Consider the following 19,728-nt stretch of genomic DNA (forward strand, 5'->3'; position numbering starts at 1 on the left):
TTGTCCTGACCTGTCGACGAAAATATGAAATAGCAAGGATGATAGTATGCCAATTATTGAGACTATGTGTAGATTTCACGGGCTCCTGAAACACATGGGTTTCTCTCTAGCTATGTATCGCTGTGCATCTCGTTATTCATTCACGAGCAATTTTCATTGGTGCTTTTCTACTGAAGTCTCATAATTGTATAACAAGAAAAATAATAATGTAGTCATGTTTATGACTGAATATGGAATGAAAAGATGGCCATTCTGATTTATTTCCCTTTCTGAGGCATCCAGTCTTCTTGCTTTACATTTTCCTGTTCATGTTATAACAAGCTCTGTTTATTTTGTGCACCAAAGCTGTCTTTCACTTTTACCTTAATTGATCTTAGATTTTATATGCTTTTCTTTTCAACTGGCATAGAAACATTCAATATGAGGTACTGTGATTTAGATTACAGTTCCTTTATTTGCATCTTAGATTTCACTTTTTTTGTCTTGCAGTACTGAAATTGTGGTCCGGCAAGGGACCTCCACTGAATTATTTTGCTACCTCTCGAATGCATATACAAATCTCCCGGAAGCGTTAGAAAATTCTCTTTCAAGAATATTGCTATGATTTGGGTGCTTGAGAATATTTTCAAATCATTCTTTTTACTATGGGTTGGGTGGCTTGATTCAGATGATGTTGGATCTTACCATGATTTAGAATCCATTTTTCGGATCTATAAAGCCTAAAAATCATATTCTTAACAAATCATTAGTCCTAATAATTATGTTCTCATTTAATCACTAAAATAAAATCAGAAACAATGGTCCTGTCTTAACAAATCATTAATCCTAATAATTATGTTCTCATTTAATCACTAAAATAAAATCAGAAACAATGGTCCTGTCATCTTCGCAGACGGCAATGGCCTCATCATCATTGCAGCAGTAGCAGTAGTGTGGCAACGACCAGACCAGATACTACTTGGTTCACATAAGTAATTTTGCTCCCCTCCGCATACCAAACTGAAATAACCGTAACACTACGCCAGACACGATTTGTGCTACCACGTCGAAATTAGCGTGATGACATCCATCAGCACAAAGGTGACCGGAGCTACCGGACTAGTGCCCACCAGCACACAGATGGCTCGATGTATGCGCCCACCAGCACTGACGGGTACGGAGCGGGGTATTACTCTCCTCTTATCTCTCCACGAGTAGGCACCAGCGGCGTATTACGCAAGGATGGTCCAGAACTTCCGAATTGGTGGTCCTATATACCCGAATGCAATCACGTAGTGATTTCACTTTCAGTACGGGGGCAGGCAAGTCATTGACGGAAGTACAGAACTAGCGTTGGGAGTTGGGATATCATTAATTGCTTGTCCATGGATATAAATGGTACAGCATTCTACTCCCACAGAACACATGGAAATACCTCGCCTTTCAGTCCTAAGCCTCCATGGAGCTACTTCGGGACAGCATTCTGGTCTCCCTTGCTGTTTCCGCTGCCGCGCTGTACGCGCGCACCGTGTCCTCACTCGTAAAACCCGGCCTTTGCCGTCTCGCTATGCTTCTCCCGGTGGTAGTGTTATTCGTTGCGGTCCCCTTGGGCTCCTCCTCCGCCTTCATCCGTTGCGCCGCCGCCTTGTACCTGGCATGGCTGGGCACGTTCAAGATCATCCTCCTTGCCCTGGACTCCGGGCCGCTGGACGCCGGACTGCCCGTGCTCCAGTTCCTCCTCGCTGCAGCTCTCCCCATCGAGCTCATCCAAAGCCACGGCCATCGCGACGCAGCACGACCCAAAGCCGAACCGGTGTCTCTTGCTTCTTGTACGTTCAAGGTCGCCGCCATGGCCGCCATCATCCACCTCTACCAGTACTCCAACCGGCTGCATCTCTACATGCGCCTTCTGCTGTACGGCCTCCATATCTGGTGCTCCATGGAGCTCCTGTCCGCCTGCGCCGCGGCCGCCATCTACGCGCTCATCGGCATGGAAGTGAAGCCACAGTTCAACAGGCCGCACCTCGCATTTTCGCTGCGCGACTTCTGGGGCCGCCGGTGGAACCTCCCCGTGTCCGCCGTCCTCCGGGCGTCGGTCTACGACCCCGTCCGCGCGCGGGCGGGGAAGGAGGCCGGCATCCTGGCCACGTTCCTCGTGTCGGGACTGATGCATGAGGCCCTGGTATACTACTTCATCCTGCAGCCTCCCACCGGGGAGATGGCCGTATATTTCATCCTCCACGGCGTGTGCCGCGTGGTTGAGGAGTGGTGCGCGCGGTGGTGGGCGGCGAGGGGGTGGCCGCCGCCGCCGCGGCCAGTGGCCACGTCTCTTGTGTTCGTATTCTTGACGGGCACATCGTTTTGGTTGATCTTCCCGTCAATTTACCGGGATGGGAGGGAGGAGATGCTACTGAAGGAGTTGGAAGCGGTGGCGGCGTTCTTTGCCCGCGTTGGTGTGCAGCTGCTGGGTACGCGCGTTCAGTGATTAAGGCCGCCGGGCATATTCAGCTGATCGGATCAGCTGACTGCAGCTGCGCTGCGGCCGTGGCTGCAACAGGAAGCCAACAGCAGCTACAGTCAGCATGCGAGTGAGAATCGCATAGCTTGTTTTTAAGTTGGAACTGCATGAGCTGCAAGCTGCAACCGAGCAGCTGCTGTGGAGCTGCAGCAACAGCCGTAGCAGAAGCAGAAGCACAAGCAACAAGCCGCAGCAGTAGTAGTTCCAATTCCATAAGTTTTTGCTGTTATCAGTATCTGGTTCCAACTGATAAAAAAACTTCAGGAACCGGAACTCTACCAAGCAGGCATTATTATTGCTTTTAATTGAAACTTGAGGGCTCCGTATTTGTGGTGTCTTAACTCAACTGTTCGCAAGTAGCTAATTAATGTGGTTTCATGAAAAGAGCTAATTTGTGATCAGTGCACAGAACTATATATACAACATGTTTTTGTATCCAGGGCACACTAGCTCCTAGTAACTCACACTAATTGGGCTTCACAACATGAACCGGTACGATCATGATGGAAAGTATGTTGATACCTACTACATGTTAGACCTGGGTATTTTTGTCCCAGTCAGGCCCAAGAGCAAAACCAGACTAACAAATAGTCCTGACCAAACAAAACTGTACAGCCCAGACTAGCCAGGCCCAACAAATAGTTGGATCGAAAGAGTTCAGTTAGCCCATATATATGATTTTCCAAAAGGGCCTATGCAGGTGTGGCAGCCCAGAATTTTAGTTACAGAGCAAAATGAGTTCAAGTGACTTCTGAAGCAGTTTAATTGACCCAGCAACGTCGAAATGAGTCACAAGCATAAAACCAAATTGAAAATTCATGAACAAATTGAACGTGCAACAGTTTTCTTTTGTTGTCATATAAATGGTAAAACATGGTGAGGCATTGAGAGGCAGACTTACTTCAACTGTTGTCCTGACCTGTCGACGAAAATATGAAATAGCAAGGATGATAGTATGCCAATTATGGAGACTATGTGTAGATTTCACGGGCTCCTGAACCACATGGATTTCTCTCTAGCTATGTATCGCTGTGCATCTCGTTATTCATTCACGAGCAATTTTCATTGGTGCTTTTCTACTGAAGTCTCATAATTGTATAACAAGAAAAATAATAATGTAGTCATGTTTATGACTGAATATGGAATGAAAAGATGGCCATTCTTATTTCCCTTTCTGAGGCATCCAGTCTTCTTGCTTTACATTTTCCTGTTCATGTTATAACAGGCTCTGTTTATTTTCGTGCACCAAAGCTGTCATTCACTTTTACCTTAATTGATCTTAGATTTTATATGCTTTTCTTTTCAACTGGCATAGAAACATTCAATATGAGGTACTGTGATTTAGATTACAGTTCCTTTTGTTTGCATCTTAGATTTCACTTTTTTTTTTGTCTTGCAGTACTGAAATTGTGGTCCGGCAAGGGACCTCCACTGAATTATTTTGCTACCTCTGAAATGCATATACAAAACTCCCGGAAGCGTTAGAAAATTCTCTTTCAAGAATATTACTATGATTTGGGTGCTTGAGAATATTTCGGGCGCTTCATGACAAAATTGATAAAACGTCCCTTATATCCACTCTAACATATTGGTGACAGGAAATTGAAAATCGTCACGGATTGTGTATAGTTAGTGATGGTCTCTGAAATCATCACAAAAAATTCGTCATAGATTAACAGATTTCTCGTAGTGATACTAACTATCTATATGGTCATGGCCCCCCAGCTTTGTGGGCCCCGAGCGATCGCATGGCCTTCCCCCCTAGAGCCAGCCCTATGGATCAGCCTCGGCTCCGTTGCACAGTCGCTCCACGCCTCCGCCAGCGCATGCGGACCTTTTTTTTTGGAATATACCTTGTGTCCACATGCAAAGCAATTTCGCCCGCAATGTCTCCATGCAGTGCTCCAATCTCACTCTCGGTCAGTCCACATACAAAGCAACTCAACACTTTTCATATATTTTTTCAACACGGCCAAAGGACAAACAACTACACGTTACATCCAAAATTGCTTCCGATGTATGTATCACACATGCTAAAAATGCAATGCTCTAGTTTTCTATTATTTATTAGCTTTTTATTATTTTCTAAAATGATCAAAACAACTTAAACTTGTAAAATGCACAATAATAAATCATACGAGTATATTAATTAAACAAAGTAAAATATATGTAGGTCGCTATAGATGTGGGAAAAATTTGTAACCCCATGCAATGCATGGGCACATATCTAGTACATGATATACGGGGTTGGGCCCCTTGACCTCAAGGGTCTAGTGCGGCCGCACAGCTCAACACCCCTAGGGCCACGCCTGACTGGCCTTCTAGGAGATGACACACCTAGGGCGTCGGCCGAAGATTGTTGGACACGCACACCTGATCCAGATGATGATGATCGATCGATGGAGAGAGCCTCGTATCTCTAACCAACATGACGCTCACATATGCTGCTAGGCTCTAGACAAAGAAAGGCCCACTAAATACATTAGTCTATAGCAACACAAAAAAGTCGTGGCAATAATAATATGATATTGCGTCCATTTAGGATTATAGTTACCATAAGTACCTAACAATTGTAACGGCACAGAAGATTATTACAACCCCAGAAAACCGTAGCAATAGGAACATGCTATTGCATCCATTCAAAATTCTTGTTGCAATAACCACCTAGCAATTGCAACACCAAGGAAGATTATTGCAACCCAAAACAACCATGGCAATAGTTATAAGAAAAACAACCAAATCCAATATAGTTGCAATAACACAAAGTAATTGCAATGGAAATCAATACTAATGCAACTCCAAAGCACCATGGCAATAATGCCAATAACTACAACACAATTCTAAATTAGTTGCAGTAATCACAAATATTGCAACACATTTAGTCCGTTACATTATAGGTGCATATTGCAACCATTTTACGAAAAGGTTGGAATATGACCCCCCTATCGCTACCAAATTAGCGGTGTTGCAATGGTGTGGCGTAGCATTAGGGGGAAAACCTTGTAGTGTAAGGGGAACCTTTAATACCTGGTCAAATAACCGGTACTAAAGGGGTATTAAAAAATAAAAAAAGAATCCACCGACCGGAGCCGCAGCCTAAGCCCGCACCAGAGAGAGGGAGGGAGGGAGGCGACGTACTTACATTGCTCAACCATCGCTGCCGGTTGCCGCAGCTGCCGGATCTGAGGGAGAGGTGGCCGCTACTCCAAGATCCACACACTCCTTACTCCGCCACGCTTGTCGACGCTCCACCACCATGCCCTCCCGCCGGAGCTCCACCGCTCCATGCCGTGTTGTCGCTCCTTGCTCCGCCATGCCCTGTCGACGCTCTGCCGCCTCGCCGCGCCCTCCCTTCTTTATGGATAAAGTGAGTAAATTAAACTGAGTTGGCTCTCATCACGCCATGCAAAGTGGCGTGACAAGAGGAGTCCATGTCATTTCGTCGTGCTAGCGTGGCACGTAAGTGCATGTGGCGTAACAACATTATTTTATCACGCCACGTAAGGCGGCGCGACTAAAATGTGATCAAATGGAAATATTTGTACGGAGGGCTTATTTTTAAAATGTTATTTAAAAAAGATTAAAATTAAAAAATTAAGCACAGCAGAAAAAAACCCCAAATCCAAATCTCCCGATCCCTAACCCCAACCGGCACTCCAGCGGCCGCCGCCGCCGCCCGACCCGCGGTTAGCTCTTCCTCCAGGTGTATCTCCTTCCCCCAGCCGAAACCCCTCTCTAGTCTCCCATCTTCTTCACCGGGAGACCACGGAAAACCCCCTCCTCCCTTCCTCCGCCCCGGCCGCCGCCGCCCTTAATTCCTCCGCTCAACGCTGATGATGGCGCCATCCCAGAGGCCGGCTAAGAAGATGGTGTCGAGATGCAATCCGGAGACTGAGCGGGGCACACTCGTGTTCGACATCGCCGGCTACAGCCTGCTTAAGGGCTTGGGTGACGGCAAGTTTATCCGCTCCGCCTCGTTCGCCGTCGGCGGCCACGACTGGTGCATCCGGTACTACCCTAACGGAGATTGGAGTGAAGATTGCAAAGGGTACGTCTCCATCTACCTCGAACTGATGAGCAAAACCACGGGGACTGGGGTAATGGCGTGCTTCGACTTGAGGTTGCTCAACCAAGCCACTGGAGATTCCAAGGTTTTAAAAAATCAGGTGATAACAAGGATGTTCGAGGGTGTACACTTGGTCTGGGGAACTAAAATTTTTATGAAGACCTGCGAGCTGGAGACGTCACCGTATCTGAAGGATGACCGCATTGTAATCGAGTGCGACATTGCTGTTGTCGTGGGGACGCTAGTGCATGCATCGGAGACAGTGTGTGAAATCTATGTTCCACCCTCAGACTTAATGGATGATCTTAGGAAATTGCTGGAGGCGGAGAAGAGGACGGACATCACATTCAAGGTCGAAGAAGAGGTTTTTCAAGCCCACAAGTTTGTTCTCGCAATGCGATCACCTGTCTTCGAGGCAGAGCTTTACGGACCAATGGCAGATAAGCGAAGGCAGATAATGATTGAGGATATGCAGCCTGCTGTTTTTAAAGCACTGCTTCACTTCATCTACACAGATTCATTGCCAGCAATGGATGATCTTAATGAGAATGAGAAGGAAGAAATGGTCAAGCATTTACTTGTTGCTGCAGACAAGTATGCCATGGAAAGAATGAAGTTGATGTGCGAGAGCATCATTTGCAAGCGACTTCATGTTGACAGTGTGGCTACCACTTTAGCTCTAGCTGACCAGCATAATTGCAACAAGCTCAAAGATGCTTGCATTGGATTTATCAGTTCTAAGAAGAAAGATGATGTGATGGCAAGCAAAGGTTATGAGCACCTCAAGAGAGTATGCCCTGCTATCTTTATGGATATATGGGAGAACGCACCGAAGTCTCAGAAAATCTAATATGTTTATCCTAGGTAACTTCTGAGTAGTAGTTTAGTTCAAGCATAGCCTTGTTAGTTAAAGCCTTGCTTGATCTTCAGTTTGCAGTGACTTGTTGCATGAAAAGAGTAGATTTTGCAAAGTATGAGTCTGGTAGTGAAGTTGAAACATAGCTTTGTCAGTTAAAGTTTTTCTTGTGCTTCAGTTTGCAGTGACCTATTAGAGATGAGCAGGTTCTGCAGAATGCAGAGTATGTGTCTGCTATGTGATTATTCCCCACTGCTTATTACTACATAGATATGAATTGATGCTATCCCACTGATATTATATAACATGCTTCAGTCTGCTAATTAAGCAAAAAGCCCACTTGCTTTAATAAATTTCGTTTGTGATCTTTCAATTTTTCAAATAGCTTATGATCAGCCTGTATAACATGAATGAATAGTTTCAGCATGTATCATGACCCCAAGCCCAAAGAATTGTGATTAAACATAGCTATATTATTGGGAACACGATCAATTTGTGTCAAAATGTTTGCAGTGAACTGTAGTATAGTATATAAATGTCTCCTCAGTTTGCTGTGTTCTTGTATAATTGTCCACTGAACTATAATACAGAGACGTCCTCAGTTTTCTGTGCTCTTGTACAAAATGAAAGAAATTAAACCAAGGATGATGGCATAATGAGAGTTATATACTATGGTTGCCCCACCACTCCATATCACCACAATGATTTCTTATTATCTGTATTATGTCTGGATACTTTGTCTTCTGACCATTGAATTAATACTGCACATGACTTCAGGCAAGAAAAATTGTACAGATGGCTTACGGCAAGAAAAACACTACAGATGACTGTTTAAATGCACCCTTCTTCAGTACTTTTCTAACAAAAAGTGCTAGGATTTTTTAAACGAAGAGGTTGGTTTAGACTAGTCCACTGCAAATTTCTGACCTAAAAAAGGATGATTCTTCTGTCTTTCCCCTTCTCACATGTTCTGTCTTGTTGCTTCAGACCTTCCAGTGCATATTAGATGTATGCAACACTGAAACCACTTTGCACAGCACAATTGTTAGTTGACTGTATATCTTATATTTTGATCTGACATTACGAATTGTTCTTACTTTTGTCCTAAACTGAAGTTTTGGTGTGGTGATTACTTTCACACTTTACCCAGTAACAAACTGCAGTCAACATTCATTATCAAACTGCAAGAAATATTCATTGCCTGAGTACCCTGCAAATCTGCTATGCATTTTATGAAACATTAGCTTGCTTAGTGTGCTGGAGCCTGAACCTTACTGGACCATCCTCCAAAACCAAAAAGGTTACAGAATGCTTTTCTTATTTTTCTTCAAGCATCTAGATTTGAATGTCCTGTAGGGTCACAATTCAGACATTCATTCATTTAGTAGCTACATGCTTGTGATGGCTCCTCATGTTACACTTGGCTTACATTCTTTCTATAAATCTGTCTGCTGAACTGGTGGGAAGGAATATGGTGGTGGTTTGCTGTTGCTGTCCTGGTAAGCAGAGGTGGAGCCAGAGTATTAGGCCACCGGGGTCCTACATCTAACACCGTGTTTTATTGTTTGTTTGGAAGAGCAATTTGCTAGCTTAAAAGAGCGACTTGTAGTTGAGTTTTGAAAGGTCATCGGGGTCAGCTGACCCCGATGAATATACTTAGCTCCACCACTGCTTGTAAGTTGTCTTGGCTTTCCTGAATTTGATTAGTCATGAAGCTTTTTACACCTTTTATGATCAATATCATTTTCAATGGGTGCAAGGATCCTGGACTCCAGGTACCAGTCCATCCAATGAAAAGGTCCATCTACCACTGCTGCAAATAAGCTACTGAATTTTGGTGTTTATGTTGACCAATTGCCACATTTTTCTAATATTGTTTTGACAGATTCAATGGGAGCCATCCATGGCAAATATAATTTTGGTTATAGGTGGATGTGCTGCACATGTCTTAATTTTTAATTTTGCTCGTATCCAAACCCAACTGATCTGCCAGTGTGTTCTAGCATCACAAAATATGCCATGTTATCAGCTCAATTGCATGTAGGTTAGTTAGATGTTGACCTGTGTTTATTCTCAAAATGACAGAAAAGACAATGGGGCTGGCTATGACTTCATGGTTAGTCCCAGCTGCATCAGTCAACTATTCTATCTAATTAGGACTAGCAGATATTTAAACATTTAGTCTGAACAATGGTAATATGAGTAGCAAGTGCTACTCAAGATGAAGTTGTGATGAGATTTAAAGAACAGGGGATGGGATGGCGACTAGGTTCAAATAGTTCACCCATAGCATAAAGCATCCATTCGATAGATATACTGTAGAACAGGAATGGGGTTGTCAACTAGTGTTAAATAGTTTCACCTGGCATAAAACATCAATTAGATGTTTGCTCTGCTAGTGCTATACATAGTTCACCTGGCATTTTTCCAGTTTGCTTGTCCTACAGCCTACAGGTTACTTTGATGGCTTTCTATGCATCTTGCATCTTGAGATGAAGACACGTCCCATCTTCCAGGATGAAGTTGGAGTTGAGTACGGAAGCCTCCCTATCTGCATTTTCACGTGTTCTGAAACTGCAACTATTAGCTGCATTCCAGCTTAAACTTTTAGTGTCAGCTTCCTACGTGTGGATTCAGTATGTTTACTAGGAAATATGATGTTGGATATTTGACAATGACTCAAATTGCTTATTTGTGGAATTAAGATATTGTAATATATTATCTGAACGCTAGTCCTTGGATCTTGCCCTGTTTATTTTAGCTTATAAAGGGTTTTTACTGCTCAGAACCAGGAAACTCAACCAGCTTCCGGAGGAGCTTGTTGCTTCTGAGGATGTTATGAAATGATTATTATATATTATATAATTAATTTAAAGAAAGGCAATCTAAACTCAGCTTTCGAGAAGGACCTTTTCAATGGCAGCTTTAAAAGTGGCTTTTGGAAAATCTGAATCCCAAACAAGCAAGCCCTTATAATAAATGTTGTAAGACAGAGCAGTTGATTATATGATAGCATGACGTCTCTGTTTCATTCAAGATATTTGTGTTTGTTTCTTTTCATACGTGGACCGAACATAAATATGATGATCTATGTATTGGCTTGTGCGCACATTTGTCTATGGAACAACACGATCTCAAATGGAGAAACCTCTCTCAATGAGCTCGGACTCTGCGATCCAGCATGCTTCTGCATTTGCCTCTTGCAAAACCTAGAATATCGAGTTTAGATGGACGTGATCTTTGGAGAAATGATTTGGTTATGTCTGTCTGCAAGCATTTATGGTGGAAAAGCTTTGGCCTATAGGATTTTAAGGCTGTAATCTGTTTCTTATAAATTGCTTTAGGATTTGGGTAAGTCTTTTGATGTGTGTTTCAACTATCGGTTTCTCTTTCATTATACAATTGATCATAGTACAGCATTATGCGCATTTATGCACTTTCCTCATGACCGAACATATGTGATTTCTCTACTGGACCTTGAACTCAGAAAGTGCTTCATTGGATTTGTCGTGTACTAGTATATCTTGTAACTTATATTGCTTTTTATTTCAAAGGTTAAATAGGCCAAATCTGTTTGCTTGCATTTTGTTGCAAAACATTCTGTCATGTACAACATTATGGCTCGTTTTCCTTTATCCAGAAGAACTCATGCCTTAGAAACATTGCTTACCTTCAGAACCTTGCCTGACCACACCACTAGTATCTGACACTTTGCTATCTTGTTGGACATGTTTATTTCCTGCCATGATTAAGAATTAAAAGCTAACTTTGCAGTAATACCATGTCAACATATCGTAGTATATCTAGCTCTATATTTGCAGTTTTAGGCGGCTGTTCTTGAGCACAAATATTATGTCAATTATTGATAATTTAATTGGCTCATACCTTAGCTCTGATTGGCCTGGCTCATGTATGCTGAATCAACATACCATTCTTTATAGTACAATATGACAAGCTCATATCTTAATTCATTCTCCTTTTTTATAGAGGAGAGAAGGAAGCAGATAGAGTTGGAGCTGAAATTTATTTATCATAAACTTGTCAAACAGCGCAATTAATTGTTAGCCAGAATCTTTGAAGATTGATTTTTCAAACCGTAATTCGCGCTGCAATGGGAGGATATACATGTTTTAATAAGATTGTTAAATATAGTGTTTTATAACTTGTCTCCCTCCTAACAACTTGCTATTCATGTGGTATCTTTTATAGTGTTAATTTTTAGTATCGACTATGAACAACATTTGTATATAACTTATTAGTTGATTATATGTAACATACAAGAGGGTATCATTTCATTAAAATAGGTAAAAATATAGCTCAAAAATGGACTACCTTGTGGAAGCCTCTCGGGTGGTTCAACAGTGAGGTGGGCTGGTCCGTCCCTGAATATAGGGCATCCTAGAGTTTTTAGGATATATTAGCACAAATAACAAAAGACACATGTGCCCCTGAGTTAATGGTAGTTGCAGATAACAAGAAACCTATTTTTAGTAATAATCCACCAATCAGCCACCCTTATCATGTTAATTATAGAAAGAATTAAATGACAATCATCCAAATGTGCCTACAATGCCTTGTATTTTAGGAAGCTTAAATGCCTTGTATTACAGGATGGAGGGAGTAATTATTAATGAGGTGGTGCTTTGGGTGGCCACAGCCCACAGCGATAAAGCAAGTCAAGGAGTCGTATTTAGTCCAAGGGCAAAACCCTCTCCGCTGCCATCGCTGCACCCTCAATCTCTCCGCGCCAAGCAAATCGCCAGCGACAATGAAGTTTCCGGTCCGGATGGCCCTCATTTCCACTCTCCCGGCCTTCTTCAGCTGGAGAATTGCCAATATCTCCATTCTCCAGTGCCGACTGTCGCCTCTCCTTGGCCCCGAGGGTAGCGCCGCCCTCTTCGCTCTCCCGTCGTACCCGCTCCCACCGCCGCCGCCGGTTCCTCCTCGCAGAAGCCAGCTGTGGGTAGGGGTGGGGGGTCCACGGTCCTAGCGTCGCTATGGGGGCGTGAATCCCCCTAGCTCTGCTATGGATCCATCCCTGTATGTTTCTTATAAATTGCTTTCGAATTTGCAGAAGTCTTTTGACGTGTTTTTCAACCATTGGTTTCTCTTTCATTATACTATTGGCCGGTACAAAATTAATACCACATTAAAAGATTTGTGAGAGATATAACATAGATATGCAATTATATGCATATAATTAATTGTTAGCCAGAATTTATGATCTATTTTTCGAACCGTAATTCTCGCCACTACAGCGGGAGCAAATGTATGTTTTTATAAGTTAGTTAAATATAGTGTTCTATAACTTTTCTCCCTCCTAACAAAATGCTACTCATAATATCTTATATAGTATACCACTTTTAATATCAATTACAAATAACATTGTATATAACTTATACAAGAGGCTATCATTTCATTAAAACAGGTAAAAATAGAGCTCAAAATGGACTCGATTGTGGAAGCCCCCCTCAGGTGGGCCGGTGTTTTTTTTTTTGTGATAATTAGTGGGCTGGTGCCAGGCCACACCACCACAGCGATCAAGTCAAGGAGTCGTCGCGTTCAGCGAAAGGGCAAAACCCTTTCCGCCGCCACAGTCTCTCCGCGCGAAGCAAATCACCGGCGACAATGATGTTTCCGGTCCGTGCGGCCCTCATCTCCGCCCTCCCCGCCTTCTTGAGCAGGAGAACTGCCAATTTCTCAGCTCTCCAGCGCCGGCTGCCGCCTCTCCTTGGCCCCGCGGGCCGCGCCGCCCTCTCCACTCTACCGTCGTCGTCGCCCGCTCCCACCGCCACCGCCGCAGCTGCCGCCGATTCCTCCTCGCAGAAGCCGGCCGTGGCGCCACCTCAGGCGCAGATAACGACGACGGCGTCGAGTGTCACCCCGGAGACGGTGCGGGGGAGGCACGTGTTCAAGGTCTCCGGCTACAGCCTCCTCAAGGGCCTCGGCGTCGGCAAGTTCGTCCGGTCCTCTACCTTCGCCGTCGGCGGCTACGACTGGTGCGTCCGGTACTGCCCCGAAAGCGACGGCTGCAGTGATAGTGGCTGCATCGCCGTCTTCCTCGCGCTCATGACGAAGGATGTTGAGGTCAGGGCGCTCTTCGACTTCAGGCTCGTGAACCCGGCAACCGGCGGCCTGTCGAGGTCGATCAGAATGGAGAGGCCGGCCATGTTCAACGATGCAGCTGGGTCCTTGGGCTATCAAATGTTCCAGAAGAGGACCGTTCTGGAAGCGTCGGAGTATCTGCGGGGTGACTGCCTCGTGATCCAGTGCGATGTCACTGTTATCGTGGGGACACCTGTGCCGCAATCCGAGGCAATTCAAGCAGTAGTGCCATCTGATTCCGATATCCAAGCACTGCCCTGTGACAGCAGAGCACCACCCTCTGCTACCCAAGAACCGTGCTATGATATCCAAGTGCCACCCTCTGACCTTCGAAATCTTTTTGATCAGGTGAAGATGGGCAGATGGCTGACTACGTGATGATCACGGTGAAGGGGGAGGAATTCCGTGTCCACAGGTCTGTCCTTGCAGTGCGGTCGCCTGTCTTTATCGAGCTGGAGCTCGACGTGGATCATGACCGGACAAGAATTGATCATATGGAGCCTGATGTTTTCAAGGCCTTACTTCACTTCGTCTACACAGATTCCTTGCCTGCCATGGATGATCTTGAGGGCGACCAGAATAGAAGAAGGGTCGTCAAGGGCTTACTTGAGGCTGCGGACAAATATTGTCTGGATAGGCTGAAATTGATGTGTGCGAGCATCCTTTGCAAGGAACTATCCGTTGACAATGTGGCAGCCACTTTAGATCTAGCTATCTGGCATCACTGCAGGCAGCTCAAGGACAATTGCATTGGGTTTATCACCTCTTCAGGTAGAATGGATGATGTTGTGGCCACCGAAGGGTATAAGCGCCTCAAAGTAGCATGTCCCAATGTCGTCGAGGAAATAAGGAAGAAAGCAGCAGAGCCTTCCAAGAATCGGTAGGCAGAGCTCGGCTTTTTAGGTTACTTCTGCATTATTAGCTTATTAGCTGGGCCTTGTAACTGGAGGTCCGATCGCCCTTTAATTTGTTTCTAGAGATATGTTGGAGGAGATTATTAGTAGAGATTTTGCAAAATTTATATCTGGTATATGATGCTAGGACACCCGATGCATGGTTATATGCTAGCTCACTAATATTGTTCGGCCGTCGGGGCGCTCGAGGTCGGGGATGAGCCGATATGGAATCACTTTCCATTTTGTAAGCTGTGAATTTGAATTTGATCCAGGCTAACATTCTAGGAGATGGAAAAGGGTGGAATCTCATATTCCAATTCCATGAACGTGCCAAACAAGCTGGTCTGGAATGTGTTTCCAATTCCATCCATTTCCGATAAAACAAACAGGAGACATTCTGATCTGCAGGATGAATGGACCTGTTTTCTGCTAATATGTTTCTTTTTTCATGTTCTCTTTTCACCACTTCTTTAAGTAGTGAGTAATTCGCCAGACTATCATCAGTGTACACTGCTATCACGAGACATGACCAAATTTGTTGTGAACCATGAATTCAGGTTGAAGCATTAGCAAACTGCAACATTACTGCTAATTTTTTGAACAATATGATCAACTTTATATTCTCATTTGACCACTTCTTAAAAGAATGAATTATGCAGTTACCATTTTGCAAACTATACCCTATTTCAACTTTGTCAGTCTCAGGATCTTGTTTGAATCTTTGTTGGAATATCAATACATATGACTTCAGATTTTTCCACCGGATGATTTTGTAATTTATTTTATTCAAAAGCAGTTAGAAACCTTTGGATCTCGGGACTCGATTGTGAAAAAAATTGCTTATTTGCTTCGGAACAGAAGCAGTCTTTTTGAAACATTTTCATTCAGTCAGCCACATTATCGTGCTTTGCTGGTATTTGGGTGTGCCGATAAGATGTGTTGTTCTGTACTGATAGATGTTCCGTGTCATATCCTGCTAAATATAGGACCATATGTCCCATGTTTCTGTTTAACAATGTAGGATAGCATCTGCAACATTGTTCACTGCATCAGTCATGCTAATGAACACAAGGACATCCTCCTCTGATAGCATGGACCTCTTTCTCTTGCTTCCACTTCTGACTTGGTTCCTCCGTCTTGCCACTCTTGAGCTCCTCAGGTAATTCATTCCTGAGTGAGCTCTCAGCAAAGTCAGAAGGACTACCAAGAGCCTCATTTGACCCATAGCATACTAGCATGTTGCCTAACCATTACAAAAGATGACCATCATCTGCTGGTAGTGATGAATTGGCTTGTTTAGGTACTCAGTATCCTTGGGGTGTGCATGCCATTACACCAACTTAAGTTAGAAACCTTAAATGATAACCATTGAACAAAGTAAATAGCATGAAAAAAGTAAATGATCATTGAACAAACCTTGATATGGCCATTGTAGTGCTCCTCAAGTAAAATTATGGAATTGTCCTCATCCCACAAAGCTCCACTTAGCTCTCTCAGCTTCGAGATTCTAATCCACCTCTGCCTCCATTTCCTCAGGTGGTTGTACACTTGTGTGCTAGTGACATCATTGCCACTGAACTCCTGAAGAGCCTAAGGAACCTGGTTCAGGTGGATCTCAGCATTCATCTCTTTAGAGCAACTCCAAAAGTACCCCAAAAAAATTCTTCCCCAAAATTATATATTGAGAGCTCTCCTAAAAGAATTTCCCCCAAAAATATATCAATCCACAGTAGATCGCTAATAAATAGCTCCCAATATTTTAAAACAGGCCATGTCATCGTATTGGGTCCATTAGGATCCATTGCTTTTTTTCCAACCACCGTGAGCACGAGCCCTCTCGCGTCGTGATCTCCAGCGGTGCCGCCGTGACCAGGAGCCCACTTGCGTAGCGATCTCTAGCTGCACCGTGATTTTCCGCCGTTCGTCAAAATCAGTTGCCAGCTCATTAATAAAAGCAGAAGTGCTTTGATCATTGTGCTTCACTAAAAAAGCATGGACGTAGTCCGCGGTCGATGGCCAGCCGCCGCACATCGATCGGTCGGCTGGTAGCCCGAGCCACCTTCTCATCTGCGCTCACCAGAATCCGCCGTACAACGGGCCGAGCACAGATAGTAGCGCGCCAGTGGCACTGATGATGAACCCTAGTGCGGCGTCGTGGATGTTGAGTGTGGCGACGGCGAAGACAAGCACCAACACGGCATAGAGCAGCGTGAACATGAAGATGTGCACGTAGAGGTTCCCCAATCCCAAGCACTCCATGTTCCACCCGAACACGCAAAACGTGCACGTCAAGGACATCGCCGCCACCGTCAGGTTGTCGGCGAGGTCCAACAGCCCGCCGGCCCACTCCGCCTTGGCGACCGCCACTCTACCATTGTTGTACTGCAAGGAGGCATTCATGGCCGTAGACTCGTCCAGCACCGCCACAGTGTCCTCGTCATTGATAGACACTGGGAGCACAACCTTTCTGCCAAGCGGGCCGTAGACCATGTACAGGGTGGCGATGACGGGGAAGCCGAGGCCGAGCACCATACACAGGTTCATGGCCCAGTCTGGGCGCGTCTCGCTGCTGAAGTTCCAGAAGAGGGCGTAGTAGGCGTACTGCGCGAAGCACGTGGCCCCTCGCCCTGCGGCTTGACCTGCGCGCACAGGAATTGGGATTGGGGGAGGAATGCCAACGCTAAAATATATGCGGTGGCAGACTATTTTTTAGCGTCGTGAAAAAATTAGGGAAGATTTAGGGGAACTATTGGAGTTCTTTTTTTCATTTTCCCCCTAAAGAAGATATTAGGGGGTAAGATTAACAGTCTTTTGAAGTTGCTCTTAGCTATTTCCTATTTTCTGTTGCCGCACCCCTACTCAGAAAAAAAAGGAATAATTGGTGTAACATCATTGCATGTGTCATCTGGCCTATGTTATCAAAATGCATTGCATTCAAGAAAAAAAGCACATGTCTATAAAGAACAGAATCATCATTGCACATGTCTCCAGCGGCTCCAACCTCAGTTCAAAAGAAGTATCAGGGAATAAAAAATTCATCATTATAAATATCTCAAGCCTCAGTTCAAGTGTAGTATCAAAATTGGTGTAACATCATTGCACATGTCCAATGCCTCAGCTATTTCATATAATGAAATAATTAAAATCATCATTGCAATTGTTCAATATCTCGGTTTTGAAATAAACATCATTGTTCAACATAGATAGAATACAATACATAGACATCTTAAATGTGAGAGTTGCCCCTATTGACCCACATGTGATTAGCCCATTCATCCCTAGTTTGAGCCCAAGCAGCATTGTCATCCATCTGAACCCCATGGCCATGACTTGCATTGTTGTTGGGCACCCAAGAGAACTTAGCAAGAACTACCTCATCAACCCCATGCCCAAATATCCAATTATGCAATATGCAACAAGCAAATACTAACTTCACTTGTGTCTTGAAGGGATGAAATGGTTTATTGTCAATGATGCAAGGGAGCACTACCCCACTGGTTGCATCTTGGTTGGAGACATGAGTTCCATCTATTGCCCCAATACAGTCCTACATGAACACCCAACTAATGCTTGTTACATGATATGCACCCAAGTACGCCGCAACAACCTACAAACTAAATGACAAATTGATTACCTTAAAGTATGAATACCATCTTGGACTGTTGCTTATCTTAAGTGGTGTCTCATTAGAAGGAGCTCCAATCATGTCTTGCCTAAGTTCCCCAATAGCATACAAGACCTCCTTGAAATATCTATATACTATTCTATTGACCTCCTCCAGTTTTGGTGAATAACTCTAAAGCATTGGTTGTGGCCAACAATATGAAGAAACATTACTACTTGCTCTTCAACAATACTATGTATGCTATCTATCAGCAAATTGCTTTCCCTAAGCAAGTTGCATAGTCTAAAAAAGGTGCTCTTCTCATGTGAAGCATAGCAACACACTTTATATCATTGCAGCTGTAAATTTTATCCAAGTTCTTTTGGCGTTCCTCATCCATCGTGCTGGTGAGGCCTTGAACTATGATGCATTATAATCCTGTTGAACAAGAATGCACACATAGCCGTGATAAGAGTAGCAGCTCGGGCAATCAACATGCATCGCTGGTTCTCCAAAGCCATCAAACAAAGCAACACAATTACCATGACTAACAAAGCAACACAATAGTGACATGCAAAAAAGGGCGTGTTTGGTTTCCTGGACCAGGGCAGAAAAGGAACACAACAACAATTGGCATTGAACACTACTCAGGTATGAAAGAACATCATTGACATTGAACAAATGCTCATATTTAATGAAAGAACATCCTAGGCACGGACATATGCTCAGATTAAAAGAGGCATCATCACTGACTTGGACATAAGCTCAGAAATAAATAGGATTCTCAGATCTGTAGCGCACACAATCAGCATCGACAACACACATCAAGGACTATCCGCATTCATCAGAATACGAGGAGAGGGATAGAAGGGGAGGATTTCTTATACCGAACGAGGATAGGAAGCACCCAAACAAACGCAGATGAACAAACAAGCGAGAGCAGGCACCAACAACAACCAAATATTGCATACAGTTGTTAGGAAAATGACATAAACAAAAAAAAAAGAACCCTAAGCAAGAACGACATGGATTTATACCTTAGAACCAGGCGGGGAACTCAGATCTGATGTGCCTGCATCGAGTTTGAAAAGAAAGAGTGAGGGATGGATCGCTTCTCCAATAACTTAGGGTTACAAGATCAAGAAAAAGAGGGGGAGAAAATGGGAACCAGATTCACTTGCTTGTGCAAGAACTCAGATCCAGAGTACCTACGAAGCAACAAAGGAGGGAGGGGACCAATACAACACGAATCGATGAACCCTAATTGACGAACAAGAGAGGAAGAGACAAAGAGGGGAGCACCTGTTGCGCAGGAGATGAGTGAATGGTGAGCGAACGAGAGGGTGGCGGCGGAAAGGGGGATATATACTGCGGTGAGTGGCGCGAAAGGGGGAGGTAACCCTAGCGAAATGGCGCGAGCTCCCGCCGGCCGATTTTTCATCTCTCGCACGCCCGCTGCGGCACCGCAGGAGCCTGGCCTGGTGAAAATGGCCGCTCCGCTCGTCTCCGTGGAGCCTGGCAGCGGGGCTGTTTTGCATGGGCACAACCTGGCTCAGGCGGTGGACTAGGCAACCAAATTGAGGGACCTTGCATGCAGTGAGCCTGGCTCAGCCCGTGGAGGACACCAAACACTCCCTTAGCAATATGGTAAGCTCAACTTGACAGCAAGCCTATCAGTACACAACCGGGGCTGTGCTGTATAAT

The 19,728-nt window shown here is 44.4% G+C and overlaps 3 protein-coding genes across 3 annotated transcripts; all 3 read left to right on the forward strand.

Moving 5' to 3' along the window:
• The first annotated feature begins 1,407 nt into the window (after positions 1 to 1,407).
• LOC117860253 (probable long-chain-alcohol O-fatty-acyltransferase 1) lies at positions 1,408 to 2,936 on the forward strand. Its single transcript, XM_034743511.2, has one exon. It carries the CDS (start codon positions 1,439 to 1,441, stop codon positions 2,462 to 2,464), a length of 1,026 nt encoding a protein of 341 aa, XP_034599402.1. The 5' UTR covers positions 1,408 to 1,438; the 3' UTR covers positions 2,465 to 2,936.
• Positions 2,937 to 6,170: 3,234 nt separating this feature from the next.
• Positions 6,171 to 7,765, forward strand: LOC117862104 (BTB/POZ and MATH domain-containing protein 3). The gene has a single exon (XM_034745614.2). The coding sequence runs from the start codon at positions 6,331 to 6,333 to the stop codon at positions 7,411 to 7,413; it is 1,083 nt and encodes a 360-aa protein (XP_034601505.1). The 5' UTR covers positions 6,171 to 6,330; the 3' UTR covers positions 7,414 to 7,765.
• Positions 7,766 to 13,047: 5,282 nt separating this feature from the next.
• On the forward strand, positions 13,048 to 14,408 carry LOC117860709 (BTB/POZ and MATH domain-containing protein 1). Its single transcript, XM_034744082.1, has 2 exons — positions 13,048 to 13,783; positions 13,873 to 14,408. The coding sequence occupies exons 1-2, from the start codon at positions 13,048 to 13,050 to the stop codon at positions 14,406 to 14,408; spliced, it is 1,272 nt and encodes a 423-aa protein (XP_034599973.1).
• The last annotated feature ends 5,320 nt before the right edge of the window (positions 14,409 to 19,728 follow it).

This window comes from Setaria viridis, chromosome 6 (genome assembly GCF_005286985.2).
Source record: "Setaria viridis chromosome 6, Setaria_viridis_v4.0, whole genome shotgun sequence".
Lineage (NCBI taxonomy): Eukaryota > Viridiplantae > Streptophyta > Magnoliopsida > Poales > Poaceae > Setaria > Setaria viridis.

What these genes read in the sequence shown, in the direction of transcription:
- LOC117860253 (XM_034743511.2), top strand. Translation starts at nt 1,439, where the DNA reads ATGGAGCTACTTCGGGACAGCATTCTGGTCTCCCTTGCTGTTTCCGCT.
- LOC117862104 (XM_034745614.2), top strand. Translation starts at nt 6,331, where the DNA reads ATGATGGCGCCATCCCAGAGGCCGGCTAAGAAGATGGTGTCGAGATGC.
- LOC117860709 (XM_034744082.1), top strand. Translation starts at nt 13,048, where the DNA reads ATGATGTTTCCGGTCCGTGCGGCCCTCATCTCCGCCCTCCCCGCCTTC. An exon ending in CGATATCCAAGCACTGCCCT is followed by an intron (nt 13,784 to 13,872) that starts GTGACAGCAGAG and finishes CTTTTTGATCAG; the next exon opens with GTGAAGATGGGCAGATGGCT.